At 56.5% G+C, this 18049-nt stretch overlaps 2 protein-coding genes across 5 annotated transcripts; one reads left to right on the top strand and one right to left on the bottom strand.

Moving 5' to 3' along the window:
- Positions 1-6294: 6294 nt before the first annotated feature.
- On the bottom strand, positions 6295-12173 carry FBXO2 (F-box protein 2). The gene is made up of 6 exons (XM_036853343.1): positions 11738-12173; positions 8353-8724; positions 7765-7894; positions 7598-7693; positions 7002-7140; positions 6295-6751 (listed from the first exon to the last, which is right to left on the bottom strand). Exons 1-6 carry the CDS (start codon positions 11757-11759, stop codon positions 6617-6619), a joined length of 894 nt encoding a protein of 297 aa, XP_036709238.1. The 5' UTR covers positions 11760-12173; the 3' UTR covers positions 6295-6616.
- Positions 11947-17993, top strand: FBXO44 (F-box protein 44). Of its 4 annotated transcripts, none has more exons than XM_036853359.1 (6): positions 11947-12030; positions 13359-13630; positions 15168-15294; positions 15438-15533; positions 15642-15777; positions 16851-17993. In XM_036853359.1, exons 2-6 carry the CDS (start codon positions 13366-13368, stop codon positions 16992-16994), a joined length of 768 nt encoding a protein of 255 aa, XP_036709254.1. In that variant the 5' UTR covers positions 11947-12030; positions 13359-13365; the 3' UTR covers positions 16995-17993. The 4 variants fall into 4 exon arrangements, with proteins under 4 accessions (XP_036709254.1, XP_036709246.1, XP_036709264.1 ...); XM_036853351.1 differs by lacking the exon at positions 11947-12030 and adding an exon at positions 12140-12214; XM_036853353.1 differs by lacking the exon at positions 11947-12030 and adding an exon at positions 12319-12411.
- The last annotated feature ends 56 nt before the right edge of the window (positions 17994-18049 follow it).

Raw genomic sequence — 18049 nt, forward strand, 5'->3', positions numbered from 1 at the left:
ATGTGCAGGCCCTGATCCAAGTGCTTTCCAAATGTTAATTCGTTTGATCCTCATAACAACCCTGTGGTAGAAACCCTATGATTGGCCCCATTTTACATGCGAAGAAACTAAAGCACTGACTGGTTATGTGATTGGCCAAGGTCACACAGGTAGGGATGGCCAGAACTTGGAATCCAGGTGTCTCCTCCTTTAGTCTGTGAGCTCCCAAGGGACAAGGACCCCGTTGGTTCACTAAACCCAGAGGCCCCAAACCCTTCAACAATCCCACCACTTACAGGACTGAAATCCCCCGTGAAAGTCACGTGGGAAAGCCCCTTGGTGTGGAGAGAATTCCAGCTCTGGAGTGAGACAGGTGGCAGCTGGATTCCAGCTGTGTGACCTTGGGCGAGACTGCGCTGCTCTGAACCTCAATTCTGTCACAGTCTCTCAAATAGGAACGAAAATAGTACACAGGTGTGCTCGGAGGACTAAATAAAGCCATGCACCAACGGCGCTTTGAACACACGTAGTGAGCACTCAGTACGTGTGAAAGATCATGGACTATCAAATGAGGGCTTTGGGGATACTTTTGCCACACTCAGAAAAATAACAAATCCTTATCAATCCAAGTAAATGAAGCAAGCTCTGAGATCTGGATGGAAGGGTGGGTTTTTCTTAATAGTAGTAGTAAGATGGGTGAGTTGCCAAGAATTACTGAGAAGAATTTTGCAAAGCACATGCAATCCATTTGCAGAATTCTGGGAGTTACCGAGATGTGGGAGAGTCTGAAACAGGGACTTACTGCACCTGAAACAGCACTTGATGGGTGTTTCAGTCATTCAGCAAGTGTGTATCGAACGCCTTTCAAGTGCGTTGAAGCCTCGTGGTGGTGGGGAGGGGCACAAGCGTTGGGGGCCCTTGGACCCAGGCTTCATCTCAGCTAGCTCTGCAGCTTACAGCTTCGTGACCTTGACCGTGAGATACACCTCTCAGAGCCTTGGCTTCCTCGTCTATAAATTGGGATGACAAAATGGAGCTTTGCTGGGGGAGCCAATAACGTAGCCAGTGTAGGAGATGGAGAGGGAGTTGTTCCCTCCTGCGTCTCAATAACAGCAGCCCCAGCCGCAGCAGTCAGCCTCATCCCATCGGCCTCCCATCCTGTGCAGAGAGCCTCGGCAGCCCTGGGAGCTGGGCCTGGAACCTAGCTCCTTGGAGCAGCAAAGCAGGTTGGCAGGTGTGGTTGCAAGTCCCACTTTGCAGGTAAGAACTAGGGGCAAAGTCAGGTGAAATCCAAATGTTTCTGTCTCCAAATCCATGCTCTTAATCGTGAACAAGCAGCCTCCCTGATTCCTGGGAGAGGAAGGGAAGAAGGAAAGCAGGGTGGGGAGGAGGCTGGAGACCCCCGCATGCAGGTTCATTTTTCACAGGCGACCCCAGAATGGAGCCCACAAGGCTGAGATAGGTCACAGAGAGATCCCCTGTGGGAGGAAAAGTAGGGGAGGGTGCCAGGCGGCCTGGGATGGAGACGGGGGAGTGATCAGAGAGCACTGGGACCTCAGGGAGCAAATGCCTGGGTTGTGTAGGGGTTCAGGAATTCCCATGGAGCCTCCCTCTGTGTCTTACAAACATCACCTGGGTGGGTGGGTCCATGCTCTTCATCTCCGCTTCTTTGGCTCCAGCCCCCTCCCTAATCCAGGCAGTTCTTCCTTACAACTAACAGAAGTCTTTCCCGCTGCATCACCAACGGACCCTGGCTGAAGCACTAGGAGATGCCCCCGGCACTGCCCACCCCATCCGCAGAGCTGGTGGCGGCTCCTGGTTTAGGGCGGTAATCCTGCTGACAATTAATTGGCTTTTGTTGGAGGAGAATGAATACCATCTCATCTTAATCTTCATTATTCTCCTTGTTCAGCAGAGTCAACACAAGATTAGGTTTAATTTATGGGGAAACAAATAGCAAAGTCATTACTCACCAGGAGATCAGGATTGGATCTGCCGGGTGTTCTGTGCTCACTGCAGGCACGGGGCCACGAGGAAGGCCCAGAGTTCTGCTGCGGTGGGGACAGACTCGCGGGGGGAGGCCCCCAGACCCGTTTGAGGCTGGATCCCTGGAGACCACCAGCCCTTTCCAGTCTTAGAGGACTCAGGCCTCGGAGGATTTAGCCTCCTAAATGTTTCTCAGGAGCCCCTGGCATAAGAGCAGCCCCAAAGCAGGGCAGGGGGCTCAGCTTCTGTAGACCCAGACCTAGCCCCAGTCAATGGAAAGCAATCAGGGTTTGGATTCAAATCCTGACTTCTGAGGCCCCTTCCTCTGCAGAGAACTGGGCCTAACCAGCCCCGCCAGGGGACTCCCTTGACAATGCTGACACCTAGTGGTGCTTAGAGGAACTGGTCCTTCCCTCCCTCCTCCCTCTAAGTCCCCAGATAAGCTATATACCATGTATACAAAAACCCAGATTTACAAAGTAAACAGATCAGAAAGGGAAAGAGGGACTTTTATCCATTTCAAAATGGTTAAATAGATTTCCACCAAGAAGTCTAAAAGAAAATTCGGGAATTCCCTGGCGGTCCAGTGGTTAGGATTCCGGGCTTTCACTTCTGTGGCCCGGGTCCAATCCCTGGTGGGGGAACTACCTGCAAGCCGCACGGCAATCAATCAATCAATAAAAGAAAAATCATTTTACCTTCCCTGATCCCTTAACCAAAATAGCTCAGACACAGCACCTCCTCTTTCTGTCTGGGGCAATGATATGCAGAGAAGCCCTGGAGCCCCACAGTCCTTGTCATTTCCAACTCTTTCCATTCCTCCTGCCCTAGCTCTGTCCTCTGGCACGTGCCCATCTTTGACCCTGTACCACAGAGAAGTGGCTAGGACCAGCTCAACTACTTACTCATCATATGACCCTGGGCAAGTTACCCAACATCCAAGTCTGAGCTCTTTCATTTATAAAATGGGAACATCTCTATCTACCAGAGAGGGCCGTTGAGCAGATTAAATAAGGCTGTGTGCTTAGCACAGGAATCGGCACCAGTAAGGCCTCAGAAAATGCCTGTCGTCCTCACTACCATCATCATTATCATCCCGTTCATCCTGCTACTCAAGGGAAATTTGGTTTCATCAACTAAACTGTAAGCTTCTGATATCTAACTCCCCAACCCCAGCTCCTGCTAGATAAAGGTTTTTCCTTAAAGGACACTGATATCGCATCTGCTTCTTGTAGTGTTTATATCTTATAAGACAGAGCACACAGTTGGTGCTCAGGAAGCTCTCAGGATTGCCTGCCTACATCTCCAACCTCATGTCAAACCACTTCCCCACTTGCTCACTGAGCTCCAGCCATGCTGGCTGCCTTTCTGATCCGTAAGTAAGTTCATTCCCACCTCACGGCCTTTGCACTTACTGTTCCTTCAGTGTTCTTCCGCCAGATATCTGGTTTCTCATCGTCATTCAAATGTCACTCCCACCCTCACTCTCTACTTTGTTTACTGTACTATAGAGGTCAAGTGCCTAAGTGGCTGGGTAGAATTCCAGTTCCACCACTACCTAGCTGTGTGGCCTCAGACAACTTGCTTTATCTCTCTGTGCTTCAGTTCCCTCATCTGTAAAAATGGAAACAATAATGGTTCCCACTTCATAAGGTTATCATGATGAATCAATATATATACAAAGGTCTTGGAGTAGTGCCAGGCATGTCTATTAAGTGCTATATCATGTTGGTAATTATCCTATTTATTTAACTGCATGTGTTTATGTTTCTCTATCTAGACTGTATATTCCAGGAGGACAGAGGCCTCGTCTGTTTTATCCCTGCCTGGCAGAGAGTAGGTGCTCAAAAACATCGGCTGATTAGAAAGGATCTTGGGGGCCATGCAGGCCTCTCTCTCCTTAATCACGTTCTGGTGCCTTTGAGCCGTGTGGCCAACCTCTCTGCCATCTCTGGCTTCCACACTCCTCAGGGCCCTGAGGCGCCCCCTGCTGGACAGCGTGTTAGTTTTTCCTCGAGGGAAGCTGAGAGCTGCCTCCTGTAACTGTCAAGTTTCCATGCCTGCCTGGCTCTGCCCTCTAGACTAGGGACAGTACAACTGAAGGGTTCGGAGCATGCTCGTTGGAGCCAGATGCACCTGGATCAGAACTTGTGCTTCTCCAGTTACTCTGGGTGTCACATGCCAGGAAAGTCTCTCGTCCTCAGTCTCCTCACGTGTAGAAGGGGGTAGCGATACCCTTGCCCCCTTCCCTATATCCAACTGGGTTACAGGGGTGGTGTGACAGGACGTACCCGGTGCACAGTGAGCCTTGCGGGCCCCCCCTTCCCCCAACGTCAGCCTTCGGATGACCCACAAGAAGCTGTCTCGTCTTCCCAAGCTAAACACCACCAGTGTATCCAGCTGTCCCTCCAGTGACAGACACGCAGGGACGGACGGCACCACCCCATTATCCAAGCCCCTCAGGTCTCCTCTGTGGGCCCCATGCCCTCGGGAGAGAATCTGGCCTCTGGTCTTCTGGCTCTTTCCTCTGAGAGCAGGCAGTTCGCTGGAGGTGGCCTTGCTGGGCTTGCATCCTCCTACTCACTTGACCTCCACCTCCCTGGCTGCTGTGTCTCCCCCATCGTGGCCCCAGGAGCTGAGGTTTCCCTGGGCCTTCTCCTGACTCACTCCACACTTGGTCCCCTCTCACCAGTGCCCTTGGCTTTGGCTGCTGGCCACAGACACTGCAACTCCTCTATCTCCAGCCCAGAGCCCCAGACTCCTTATGGGCCTCTTTCCTGAATGCCTCCTGGGGAGAGCTCCCCCCACCTACAGCACCTTTCATGCCCCCCATATTCCCGCTCTGACATCCAGTCCTTTGGACACCTGGACCCAGACTCCCGGCCTCTCACATCCACTGCACCTCTCCATCCAGCCTCCTCCTTCAGCCCAAGCGTGGGCTCTGGTCCTCTACTGACTCACCCCCATCTGTTTCCCAACATGCTCAGCCTAATCCCTCCTCACCCTAAAGCATTGCTTTGCCTATTACTCCTTTACGTAAACCTGGGAGCTCATGGGGGTGACCCGCTTCCTTCATGGCTCCTCATCAAACTGGGCTCCCAGGGCAAAGCATCACTTCTCCCGTCTGATTGGCAACTCGGGTGGGTGTGGAGGATGCTTCTCCCACTGGACTGTGAAAACCCCTAGAAAGGACCAAAGGTGCTCATGGAACAAGGGGCTGTGCCTCCCCCATCTGACTGGGAGTTCTCCGGGATTTGTCTTCCCTTGTCTGACTGCGGATGCTCCCGGAGCAGGGACTCTGCCTCCACCATTAGACTGGAGGCCGCCGTGACTCTGGATATATCCCTTCCCCAGATGCCCCATCCTCGATGTGGCCAAGCTGGTGACTCTTCCTGGGACAAGGAGTGTCTAACACCCCTGCAACTTTAGGACCCCGTGCTGGGCCTGGCCCCTGGTTGGGGCTTCAGGAATCATGAGTGAATGAATGAACCAATGAACAAATGCAGGCAGGTTCCAGCTTAAACTCTGCAAGCCCACCTGACCAGCAGGTGGCATCAGGGCTCAGAATCAAAGGAAAGCTGGAGGGGCATGGAGATTTTATTGGTCATCCTTTAGGAGAGGAGAGATGTTTCAGACCCTCACCCACCCCTGAGACCAGCAGCTGAGAGTCCTGGGGAGGGGGCTGGGTTTGAGAGCTGCTGGGGAGGCCAGAAAGGGAGTTCCTGGTCCAGAGCCTGGCACCACAGCCTTCCCTCCACCCCTCCCCTCAAACCAGTACCAGGGGCCAGCCTCTGAGCAGGGCCTGGAAAACGACCAATGAGACCAGATGCTAAAGACTCTTGTCCGATCCAATACCAAGCCAAGGAGGACAGCATGAAGTGGGCATGAACTGAAGAAGGACACCAAGCTGATCCTTTCTGTGTCCCCCAGCCTGTCACCCCCCCATCCCCCACCTCAAGCCACTGGCATCCATCCCTGGGCCCAGGAGAATTGGTACCCTAGATGAGATGCTGCCACCACCCACCACCCTGTCTTCAGGAAAAAAAAAAAAAAAACAACAGGGAGAGGGATCAAGAGAGGCCGGGAGGGGTGCCCCACACACACACCCGGTTCTGGCTTCTGGGCAGCTTGGGTGTCAGTCAGGCGCCAGGCCCAGCTCCCCGTTCCCTGGCCTCACAATCCCAGCCTTTGTCTGGCGGGACCAGGCCTGGTTGGCTCTGCACCCGCCCAAGGGCCCCTGGAAACCAGAGCAGCTGGAACCCCACCAAGTATTTTTCCAGGCTGGGCCAGGGGCCCTCAAGAGACAGAGACTAAGCAAAGGGAGGGGAGTTCATTCATCCCTGTATTCATTCATTCCTTCCTCCGACAAATAATATTTATTGAGCGCCCATTTTCGTGGCAGGCACAGTGTTAGGTGCAGGGGATTCAGCGGCGGGCCCAGTGCAGGCCCACGCCCTCACCCATCTTATTTTCTAGATGCAAATATATACCAACAAAACCCATCTTTCCCTCTGAGGGGGCTGGTTTTCGAGCATGGGACGGGAGAGGAGTGTGCCGGGTGCGGAAGGTCAGGATGCTACCGACTAAGCCCTATCTACCCCCGCGCCTCTGCCCCTCCAAGGCAGCTGGGGGAGGCTGGAGGATGGGTCACTCAGGGCTCCACCCACACGCTGCTGTTGGTCACCCGGGCCCCGAACCAGCCCTTCCAGTAGACGCAGTCCTGTCCGCCGTGCTCGAAGCGGACGAAGCGGACGCCCGGCCCATAGTCGGTGAAGGTGTGCGAGATCTGAGGGTGGGGAGTCAGGGCGAAGGGGGAGGGAGGGTCAGGCTCGGAGCCCCGAGGCCTCCCCCAGCCACCCCACCCCGGCGCTCTGACCCTCGTCTAGCCCCCTGGATTTCTCAGCGCAGAGTCCCTCCTCCAAGCTTCTCGGCCAGTCCGGCCCTGCCCCGCCCACACGGGCCGTGGGCGGGTTTTTCACGAGCCCCGCCCGTCGCGCCCAGGCCCCGCCCCGCCGCCCCCGGGCCTCCAAGCTCACCTCAATCCAGCCACCGTCGTCGCTGTCTTGTGGCACTGCCACCTGCCCGCTGTTGAACTCGGCCAGCACGTCCTCGTGCTCCGACAGCAGCTTCACCGTGAGCTCGTACAGGCAGCCGGCGTCTCTGCGGCCCGAGTACCTGCCCCGAGGGAGCGCCCCGGGAAGGCTTCAGCCCTGCTGAGCGGGTACTCTGGGCCCAACCCTCTACAGGAGTTAACCCTGCTGACCGGTAATACCAATGTTCCCATTTTACAGATAAGGAAACCGAGGCTGGAGAGAGAAAGTGACTTGCCCAAGTGACTTGCCCAAACCCGAGGACTAAACCCCTGGTGGGCCAGACCCAGTGTTGGGACCAACGCCAACCCACAGGGACACTTTTTGTTGGGACAGCAGATGGATATTAAAAAACAAAAACAAAAACAAAAAAACTTGCCAACATTTAAAACTCAGGAGGGGAGATGGATTTCCACCTTCTCCTGAAAACCCATGGTCACGTGACTGCAACCTCTAGCGTAGGGAGGCAGCGGTCTCTGAAGCAGAGTAGCCGGTTCCAGGTCGCCCCTCAACCCCGCTCCCCTTCCCCCACGGCCGCTCACCAGTCCTTCACCATGATGGCCGGCTGAGTGGTGTCCAGCAGCTCCTCCCAGTAGCCCTCAGCCTGCAGGTCAATGACCTGCGCTTTGCGACACCACCTGGGAGGCTGGGGGTTAGGACTGAGTGGAGGTCCCCTGCCCCCCTTCTCATCCATCCCCCTTCTCCTTACTCGAAGGAGGAGGCGAAGTACTTCTTGACACTCTCATTGTGGATGAATTCCACCCCGCAGTCTCCGGGCAGCTCCTCCACCCTCCAGCCGTCCCCACCGTGCTCCACGTCGCACCAGCCCTCCAAGTCCTCTGTAGGAACAGCACAGCCCCACGCTGGTCACCCAGTCCCTGCGGGGGTGTGGCAGGGCTGGCTCTTGCCCCTATCGTGGGGGGAGGATGAACGTGGTCCTTGAATGGTGTCTCGGTGGGCAGATGATGGTGGGGGTGAATGGTGAGCACTTCCTGTTTGTCCCCAGATTCTCTCTCCCTCGCAGGAGGGTCCTCCGCGGGGCCTGTCTTGCCCCAGCTCCCTGGGGGTGGAAGGATCTGGGAGAGAGACAACTCCCGCCCGCCTCCCCGACTTCCCCCGCCCCGGAGCAGGACAGGAGGATAATACTACAGTCTGTACTGGGGCTACTCTGTGCTGGGCGCTCCGCCAAGCGCCTTATCTCATCCACCCCTCAAAGCAGGCTGGCCTTGTTACTGCCCATTGTACGGAAGGGGAAGCTGAGCTCCCCAGGCCGGGGTGACAGGGCGCGACCCCTCACCTTCCCCGCACGGGTTGTGCAGCAGGTTGCGCCGCCTCTTGCTCAGGAAGTAGAACTGCTGCCAGTGGTCGCGCTCATCCTCGGGGCCGCCCTCGGGTACCAGACCCTCTTGCTGGCACTTGAGCAGCCACAGGGGAGAGCCGTCGACCAGCTCCTTCCAGCGCAGGCACACCAGGCGGCAGGCCTGCACCAGCTGGGCGGCGGGCAGCTCGGCCAGCACACGAAGCAGCAGCGGCTCGGGCAGCTCGTCCAGGTACGCTGCCTCCTCCTCCCCCTCGTCCTCGGGCCGCTCCTCCCCGCCGCTCGCCTCCTCCGCGCCAGCCTCCTCCTGCTGGTCCTCCGGGCTGGCCTCCTCCGGCTGGCCCACGCTCTCTGCGGGTGGGCGGGGTGCGGCTGAGACTCCCCCCAGACTGCCCCCGCCGCGCCCCACGACCGCGATGTGAAAGGCATCCGCCCCCAACCACGCTCGGACAGTCCTCAGCGGGGGCCGGAGTTTCCGTGACCAGAGCCTGGGACCCTGTGGAGGTGGCCCAGGAGCCCGGGGCCACAGATCAGCTCCAAGTCTGAAGAGTGGCCTCAGAGGCCTCAGTTTCCCCTGCAGTGCCAGTAAACCCCATACCTGAGCCAACAGCAGTAACTGATGATATTCCTGACACAGTGAAGCCCCTTAGCCCTCTCAACGGCCCTCTAAGATCCCTGCTCCGGTCACCTCCTCAGGGGAGCCCTCCCCAACTTCCCCTATTACAGCATCCTCTCACCTCACCGCTGGGAGTTCCGTCCTTCCTAGCTTTCGCCCAAGGGTTTGATGGTTTATAAACACCTTTCCCGGGGACTAGACTGAGGGAATGAGGGCAGGAACCGGGTCTGGGAAACTCACTGCTTCATCCCCCGTGCCTGGCATCCCTGTCAGCGGCTAATGTTTACTGGGCACTTAGCAAGTGTTAGGCACCATTCTGAGCATTTTAATTTTTACTCTTTAAATCCTTACAGCACCTCTTCTAGGTTGTCCCTATTACCATCCCTATTTCGTTGATGAGGAAACTGAGGGACAGAGAGGTAAAAGCACCCAGGATCACGCAGCAAATGAGTGGCTGGAGCCTGGATTTGAACCCAGGCAGTCTGGCTCCAGAGCCACCTTCAACCACCACAGCCTTGAGGAAATGATTCGTTGAGTTGAGGGTTATGATTTTGATTTCACAGATGAAAATGCTCAGGTTCAGAGATGGAGAGTGACCTGCCAAAGGTCACACTGCTGGTATTCAGGCAGGGGATACGGGGATCTGAGGCCTGAAGGGAAGGGAGAACAGGGGCTTGGGGATGGGGGAGGGAAGCTCATTAAAAGAGAACATGTGTATCAAATAGGGAGATGTAGTAAGTGCTTGGGAGGGAAGGTTTCTTCACTCCTTTTCCTATTCCTGGCCCTCAGCTTCCTCGTCTATAAAATGGGGGTAATCCCAGGCCAATCAGACAGTCCTGATGTTCAGCTCTTCTGAGGAGGGGGCAAGGGCATTCCAAATTATGAGGAGAGGGACTGATACCGGAGCTGTGGGCTGGACTGTCTCCTGGATCCTGGCTGGCCTCAGCTGGGCCATCGAAGCCTTGAATAAGTGGATACCGAGTGCCCAGTGTCTCTGGAGGAGGGAGAGACAGTGGGGAGGTGATGGAGCCACTCTGGGTGATGGGGGAGGCCACTGCTCTCAGACCTAGGACAGGGGGGGCAGGGGAGTCCTAAGTGCTGGGCCCTGGAAAGCCAAGGTGGTGGTGGAAAGAGGCCAGGCACCAGGGGAGGAACAGGCAGGGCCTAGACCCAAGGCTGGGTGTTGCCAGGACCTGGGCGGCCAGCCCTTCACCTCCTCATATGCAGCGTTTCCCCACCGCCCACACTCTTAGCCCCCTGAGAACCGAATTAGGGTTTACATCTTCGGAGCCCAGAGCACACAGTGAGTCCTCAGTAAATCTTATTTAGTGAATCTTATTATTCAGCACAGTTCCCTTCATTGTTAGCTTTTTTTTTCTTTCTTTTTTGCCACATCTTTATGATGTGGGGCTTCACACTTCCTTTTTGGCAAGGAGGAAACTGAGGCCCAGAGAGGCTTACTGACTTCTCCCAAGTCACACCGCAGAACTGCGGGATGGCGGAGAGGAAAATGCCTGCCCTGAAGCCATGTCACCTGCCCGTCTTGCTGCCCACAGCTCTCTGGGGAGCTGGGCCCAGTGCCCTCACCTCTCCACCCCTCCCCCTGCCCTGCCCTGTCCTGGCCCTGGTGGACACCTGATGCTCCCCCGAAAGGTGCACCTCGCCCAGTCCCCTCTCCTGGCCCCAGGCCTGGCACTCAAGGCCCCAGATCTGATTACAGGCCCCCCCACCCCCTCTTGAGCACACACAACTCCCCACATTGTTGCCTTCGGAAAGTTATCTGGCCCCTGGAAGCTGCCTCCGAGGCTTATTCACTCACCTGGATTGGGCCCCTGAGTCCAGGGAATAGCTGGGCCCTGGGAAGAAGCAGGAACCCATTCTGGGGCCCTATACAGGGTGTGGCAAGGGGGCCATGCATTGGGAGCAAGAGCGGAAGCAGCTAGGATTTTCAGGGCTGGAGGGAGGGGTGGGGAGCTTGGCTACCTGAGTGAGCATCAATCTGTTTCCCATTGTCTCCCCAAGCAATGGCCACTCTCAGATGGGCCTGGCGAGGAAGGGGTGGGGGGAGGTCTTGTTCCCACCCTGACTCAGCAGGCAACCCCTACAGGCCCAGCGGGGAGTTCTAGAGATGGGGAGGGGGGGATCTTTGGTGTCAGACAAGATGACTGGGCAGTCTCAAAGGGCCCTGAGCGTTGGCTAGAGCTGATGTCCCAACTCTCCCTCACCACCAGCCTGGTCCCCACTGGGCATCCAGCCACCCAAATGAAGGACAGCTCCTCCAGACAAGGGATCCCAGGAGGAAGGCTGGGATGGGGTGGGGAGAGGCCAGTAACCCCAAGAAATTCATGGGGATTCAGGCATCTCACGGCCCAGAGTTGGCAAATGGAAGAAGCTGATGGAATAAAAAGGCTTGTGGCCTCTTCCATCCCTGATAGGTCCCAGACCCGGGTCCAATAGACCCTCAGGAGGCGGGAACGTGGTATTACTCATACGCTACTTCCCGGGTAAGCGGGACCCAGGAGTCCTCCCTCTCTGCCTGTCATCTCTCAAGGCCTCCGGCAGATCAAGACACCAGACAGAGGACTGTGCTCCTTTGAGACTGTCTCAAGGGCTTTGCTTGGGTGAAAGTGTGTCGCTCTGTGTCTCGGGGGCCCCCTCGCTCTCTGATGCCCCCTCTCCGTAGCACTCGCCCGCCTGCCCCGGTCACCCCTCCAGGGCTGAGCGAGTGGATCCGGCGGCGGCGGCTACCTGGGTCACCGTCTCCGTCCATCGCTGCAGAGCGCGGTCGCGAGAGGAGGAGGACCCGGAGCGCTGCGGGCTGTCCGAGTCCCGCGGCGGCGGCGGCGGCGGCGGCGGCGGCGGCGGCGAGTGCAGGCGCTGCTCACGTCTGGGTCGGGTCCCGGCCGGCCGCGCCTCTTAAAGGCCCCCGCCTCCGCCCCCGCCCCGCCTTTGGCCCCGCGCCGGGACGCCCCACAGTCCGGAGCGATCGGCCCGAGGCCTGAGGCTCCCGGTTCCTTGGCGGACCCAGGAGGCCAAGAAAGGTCGGGAGTCGTTTCTTTTTTTTTTTTTTTTTTAATGGGGGCGGGTGGGAGTCCGATTCGGGGCGTCTCCCAGCACCCTCCTGGGGTGGCTGCTGGGAGGAGGCGGCGAGGAGGCTGGGAGAGTCTGGGTCATGCGGAGGGTGTGGGCAGAGGCTCCTCCCGGCACGACACCGCCCCGCCCCAGGTAATTTTCCTACATCCGTGGGGGGCGCACCCCAAGCCGGGTGCTCCCCGCGGGCCGGGGACCGGAGCGGGACGTGGAGGCGGGGCCGGGGCGGGGCTCGGCGGGCTGGGGCGGGGCCGCATCCACAGGCGACCGCAGGCAGAGGCTGGCTCAGCCCCTGCTGCGGAGCGGGATCGCACAGCGGCGGCAGAGGGCAGGTGACCGGCAGGAGTGGGCGCGGGGAGCGCCGGGGCAGGGACGCGGGGTGCGGGGGCCGGGCAGGCGGGCTCGGCGGTTCCGGGCCCAGCAGCAGTGCGCCGAGGGAGGCCCTGCGCGGACAAGGCCCAGGCGGCGGGGTTGCGCGGCGCGGCCTCGAGAGGCGGCGCGAGCAGGAACCCGAGCTAGGGTCGCTATCGATGCGCAGGGGTCCAAGCCTAGACTTTGGGAAACATTTGAAAGCCACGAGGAGGGATGGGAAGTCGAAGGCGAGCGGGGACACCCGGGGCTGGAGCCCAGCCACGGGGCTGGGGGTGGGGGTATAGGAAAGCCCGCTCCCCATCGCCCACCCCTTTTCCAGTCCTAGCCAGCCAGAGCATTTCCTCCGTGGTCTCGAAAAAGTGGCTAGAGCCCTTTGGACCTCGGTCGGAGACAATGATAATTATCCCTCCCCCCCATATCTCCGCTCCTCCGTTTTGAGGATGGGAGAGAGAATGCGGAAGGTACCAGACAGGCTGCGGGGCTGCGAATTGTTATTTCCATGCTAAAGACCGTCCGGCCTATTGAAAAAAGCTGGCTCTAGATTCAGAGAAGGCTCAGGCTCCTTTCCCTGCTGCTCCTGTCTGTGTGACCTTGGGCAGATCCTGCTACCTCTTCTGCCTCCTTAGCCTCCCTTAGAGGCTATTGTGAGGTGCCGGTAAAAAAATCAGAGCTCACCTTTTACTGAGCTTCTGCTGTGTCCCAAGCTCCTTGTACCCCCTCTAGGAGGTAAGTACTGTTCCTGGCCCCATTTTACAGAGGAGGAAACTGAGGCTCAGAGAGGCCCAGTGACTTTCCTGAGATAGTCTATGGCAGTGCTGGGAGGGAACCTCCACCACCACGGGGTGCTGCGAATACTGGGTCCTGGGGAGAGGATCAGGTCTGTAGTGTAGCTTTTCAACAACGACAGGAGAGCCATGGCGGTGGGGAACATCAACGAGCTGCCCGAGAACATCCTGCTGGAGTTGTTCACGCACGTGCCCGCCCGCCAGCTGCTGCTGCGTTGCCGCCTGGTCTGCAGCCTCTGGCGAGACCTCATCGACCTCGTGACCCTCTGGAAGCGCAAATGCCTGCGTGAGGGCTTCATTACCGAAGACTGGGACCAGCCCGTGGCCGACTGGAAGGTCTTCTACTTCCTCCGCAGCCTCCACAAGAACCTCCTGCATAACCCGTGCGCCGAAGGTGGGGTGCAGACTGGGTATGACGTGCCCCCAAACACACACACTGTCGTGATACCAGCTAACATTCATTAGGCACTTACTATGAGCCAGCCAGGCACTTTGGGGGGTTTAATTCCTTTCTCACAATAATCCTAAGAGATAGGTACTGTTAGGCACCCATTTTTCAGATGGGCAAACTGAGGCCAAGAGTGGCATTATTCCACTCTGAAGGTTATTTCCCCAGTGACCTTTCCTAGGAGAGGGAATGTTGGCCAGTTGGAATGAATTGTGCCCAAGACACAAGACCAGGAAGTCAGAGCCATATTTGCTTGGCCTGGCTCCCAGACTCCAGGACTAGGCCTACTAGGACTGCCCAGAAGACAAAGGGGGCTTTGCTTATGAGAGAATGAGAGATCCAGTCTTCTTCCCAGCGCATTCCAACAAAAGGTAAAACAAGACTTCTGCGGTCTTCCAGAGCCCCCTCTTTTCCCTTGCTGTGTTGTAAATGATTAAGTAGACACTTTGATGGGTTGAGAACCTCAATCTCCATTATGTGGCCAAATTCTGGAGCAAAATGATAGTAAAACAACCCCAAGCTGTCCAGAACTTTCAGATGCCTGCCTCACTTGACTCCCCAACGGCCATGTTCTTAACTAGCATGTTGACAAACTATGGTCCATAAGCCAAATCTGGCCTAGGAGCTAAGAATAGTTTTTATGATTTTAAAGGGTTACTTAAAAAACAAACAAAAGGGGCTTCCCTGGTGGCGCAGTGGTTGAGAATCTGCCTGCCAATGCAGGGGACACGGGTTCGAGCCCTGGTCTGGGAAGATCCCACATGCCGCAGAGCAACTGGGCCCGTGAGCCACAACTGCTGAGCCTGCGCATCTGGAGCCTGTGCTCCACAACAAGAGAGGCCGCGATAGTGAGAGGCCCGCACACCGCGATGAAGAGTGGCCCCCACTTGCCACAACTAGAGAAAGCCCTCACACAGAAGCGAAGACCCAACACAGCCAAAAATTAATTAATTAATTAATTAATTAAAAAAAAATATGTACTTAAAAAAAATGTTGCGGATACTTTAAAAAACAAACAAACAAACAAAAAAGACACTATGTGATAGAGTCAATATGTAGCCCACAAAACCTAAAGTATTCTGACTCTTTACGGAAAAAGTTTGCTAGCCCCTGTTCTTGACCCCAGTTTACAGAGGACAAAACCAAGGCTCAGAGAGAGAAAGCAGCTTGCCTAAGGTCACAGAGCCCAGTATTGGTAGAGCTGGGACTAGACCCAGATCTGTCTGACTAGCGCCGGAGCATTCCATCACAGAAGTAGTCTGGTTGTTCCCATCATCAGGATTCCCAGTAGAAATCAGTTACCATGGTGCCTGGCACACAGGCAGCACCTAATACAAGGCAGGCGCTGTTGATGTGCAGGGTTCCCCAGCACGGGGCTTGAGGGCAGCTGCTGAAATCCAGGGAGAGGTGCCAGGAGCAAGGGGCACTTGGGAGGTGGCCACTGAGGGGCTTCCCTTTGATACGAACTCTGCTTTCCCACCAGAGGGGTTTGAGTTCTGGAGCCTGGACGTGAATGGAGGCGATGAGTGGAAGGTGGAGGATCTCTCTGGAGACCAGAGGAAGGAATTCCCCAATGACCAGGTCAAGAAATACTTCGTGACTTCTTATTAGTAAGATCCAAGGGGTCTCGGGGTGGGGGGAAGCCCAAGTCACTGCACCTCGGGGTCTCTCCTGCTCTGGGAGGGGGCAGTCCTAGCCCCCCAGTGCCCTAGTGGCGAGCCCCAGCCCCTCCCACCCCTCCACCCACCCCCAGCACCTGCCTCAAGTCCCAGGTGGTGGACCTCAAGGCTGAAGGGTATTGGGAGGAGCTGATGGACACCACGCGGCCAGACATCGAGGTGAAGGACTGGTGAGTGCTTGGGGCGAGGGTTTGGGGGGGGGCCCTGCCACTCAGGTGCCCCACCCCCACCCTGCCCCCCATCTCCAAGGCCCTGATGGGCCCTTCCTCTGCCTGCAGGTTCGCAGCCAGGCCAGACTGCGGGTCCAAGTACCAGCTGTGTGTTCAGCTCCTGTCGTCAGCACATGCACCTCTGGGGACCTTCCAGCCAGACGCAGCAACCGTCCAGCAGAAGAGCGATGCCAAGTGGAGGGAGGTGTGTGAGCCGGGAAGGGGACAGGGGGCACATTGTCCAAGGCTGAGACTGCAGTCAGACAGGCCCAAGTTGAGATCCCAGTTCTGCTGCTTCTTACCTGGGCTTTGGTTGCTCTGAGCTCTGAAAGATTATCAGTGAGATGATGCTGGTAAAGCCATGTTCTAAAAGATTGACTATTATTAATTACTAATATCAGTTATTACTATTATCTAGGTTAGGGTTCAGTGAACTTTTTCTTAAAAGGCCAGATACAAATAGTTTAAGCTTTGCAGGTTTTACTGTATCACAACTACTCAGCTCATCAACTCTGCCATTGTGTTGTGAAAGCAGCTTTAGCAAATGGGTATGACTGTGTTCCAATAAAACTTTATTTACAAAAACTGGCAGTGGGCCCCTAGACCATAGTTTGCCAACTCCTGATCTAGACCAGTGCTCTCCAGTAGAACTTTCTGCAGTGATAGAAATGGTCTGTCTAGGACTTCCCTGGTCTGGACTCGGCGCTTTCACTGCCATGGCCCCAGGTTCAGTCCCTGGTCAGAGAACTAAGATCCCGCAAGCGGTGTAGCACAGCCAAAAAAAAAAAAAAAGCGAGAGAGAGAGAGAAAGAAAGAAATGGTCTGTCTGCCCTGTCCGGTTTGGTAGCCAAGAGCCACATGTGACAATTGAAAACTTAAGAGCCAGTTCATAGTACGACTAGGAACTGAATTTTTAATTTTATTCAACTTTAATTAATTTTAACTTAAATAGCCACACATGCTCAGTGATGACAGTATTGGACATCCTTTGGCAGCTTGCAAAATTTCCTTCAGTTCATTTGAGCTGCACTTAGATAATCCCATGGAGTGGACCCAGCAGGATTTTGCTCCATTTTACAGATTAGGAAACTGAGGAGGCATAGACAGGGGAGGTGGTCTGCCTCACATCAGAGTGAGGACTAGAATTCCGTTCTGCTGACTCTGGGTCGAGCACTGAGACCTCAGCCCATCCTGGCCCCCTCACCCCCTCAGGCAGTACCCCCCTCAGGGTCAACTCCCCTGACCGCTCTCCTTCCGTCCACCTGCCCCTGCCCCCAGGTCTCCCACACGTTCTCCAACTATCCACCCGGCGTCCGCTACATCTGGTTTCAGCACGGCGGCGTGGACACTCACTACTGGGCCGGCTGGTACGGCCCGAGGGTCACCAACAGCAGCATCACCATTGGGCCCCCACTGCCATGACGCCCCCGAGCCCCCAGCCACCTAATCCCAACTGATAACCTGCTGGCAGAGATGGGCTGGGCTTGGGAAGGGAAGGTAGAGTCCAGGCTCTCCCAGACTTCCTAGTTCATCCTTGCGCCCCCCAGTTGCCTCTTCATGGAGCCTCTTCATTTGTACAGCCTTCATATGTTATGGGTAGCTAGCTCTCCGCCCGGGGGTCTCAACCTGAATGATGGGGCCCCAGAGGTTGGGGGGGTGCATGGTGTTCCCCCAGGCTCCTCCCCCAGATGCCTCTGAGGGAGGGTCTCCAAGCTCTGTTGGTAACCTAGATCTATGTGTCTACCTTCCCTTGTTGGGTCATTTCTCACTGTCTTCTTTGAGGGCCCTCAGACCTGGGACAGTCAGGACATCTGGCAAGCCTGTGGCTGCCCTGCATAATACAGATGCTGGGCGATGATGTAGCTCAGACAGGTGTGGGAGTGGAAGGACGGCTCTGCCGGCCCATCCTCTGCCCCATTCTCTGCCACTCCCAGGCTTTCTCACTCTGTCCGCCTGCTTAGCGAGGTGGCTTTGGTCCAGAGGCTCAGGCCTGGTCTGAGATAGGCAGGCCCAGGGTGGCGTGGGGTCCCGGCCAAGTCTGGACTCTGTTCACTTGTCAGTGAAGCCCCAGAAGCCACATGTGTATTAAGTGAGGGCAGGGCTCTCCAAAAGACCCCCCTGGAATCCTGCACACGGCAACCCAGGGCAGGTGGGCAGGACTGGGCCCTGAGAGCTGGGATGTGTGAGCCCTGGATGAGTGGGATGGGGGGGGTTTCAAGGACCACCTGTCCACCTCCATGCCTAGGCCAGGCACTCTGTGGCTTGGAGAGCATTCCAAGCGCCCACCCTACCCTCGGAACTGCCATTCCCAGGACCTCCCCACCCTGTCGGACCACATTCCTGCCTCTGCTTCCTGCTGGAAAGAGAGCAGTTCTCCTACCCCTGCTGCATGTGGCCAAATAAAAGGTTTTCCCAGCCCAACGTGTGCCCTGTGCTTTCTGGGGGAAAAGGCAAACTTCATGGGAGGTCTTGCCCCT

Source organism: Balaenoptera musculus, chromosome 1 (genome assembly GCF_009873245.2).
Source record: "Balaenoptera musculus isolate JJ_BM4_2016_0621 chromosome 1, mBalMus1.pri.v3, whole genome shotgun sequence".
NCBI classification, from domain to species: Eukaryota; Metazoa; Chordata; class Mammalia; order Artiodactyla; family Balaenopteridae; genus Balaenoptera; species Balaenoptera musculus.

Bases quoted from the DNA above. Each gene is read 5' to 3' on its own strand.
- FBXO2 (XM_036853343.1), bottom strand. From the start codon at position 11,759: ATGGACGGAGACGGTGACCCAG. The intron at 8,725-11,737 runs GTAGCCGCCGCC...GCCCACCCGCAG, and splicing joins GGACGGAGACGGTGACCCAG to AGAGCGTGGGCCAGCCGGAG. The intron at 7,141-7,597 runs GTGAGCGGCCGT...CCCTCGGGGCAG, and splicing joins GCCATCATGGTGAAGGACTG to GTACTCGGGCCGCAGAGACG.
- FBXO44 (XM_036853351.1), top strand. From the start codon at position 12,162: ATGCGGAGGGTGTGGGCAGAGGCTCCTCCCGGCACGACACCGCCCCGC. The intron at 13,631-15,167 runs GTGGGGTGCAGA...CTTTCCCACCAG, and splicing joins GCATAACCCGTGCGCCGAAG to AGGGGTTTGAGTTCTGGAGC. The intron at 15,534-15,641 runs GTGAGTGCTTGG...CTCTGCCTGCAG, and splicing joins GACATCGAGGTGAAGGACTG to GTTCGCAGCCAGGCCAGACT.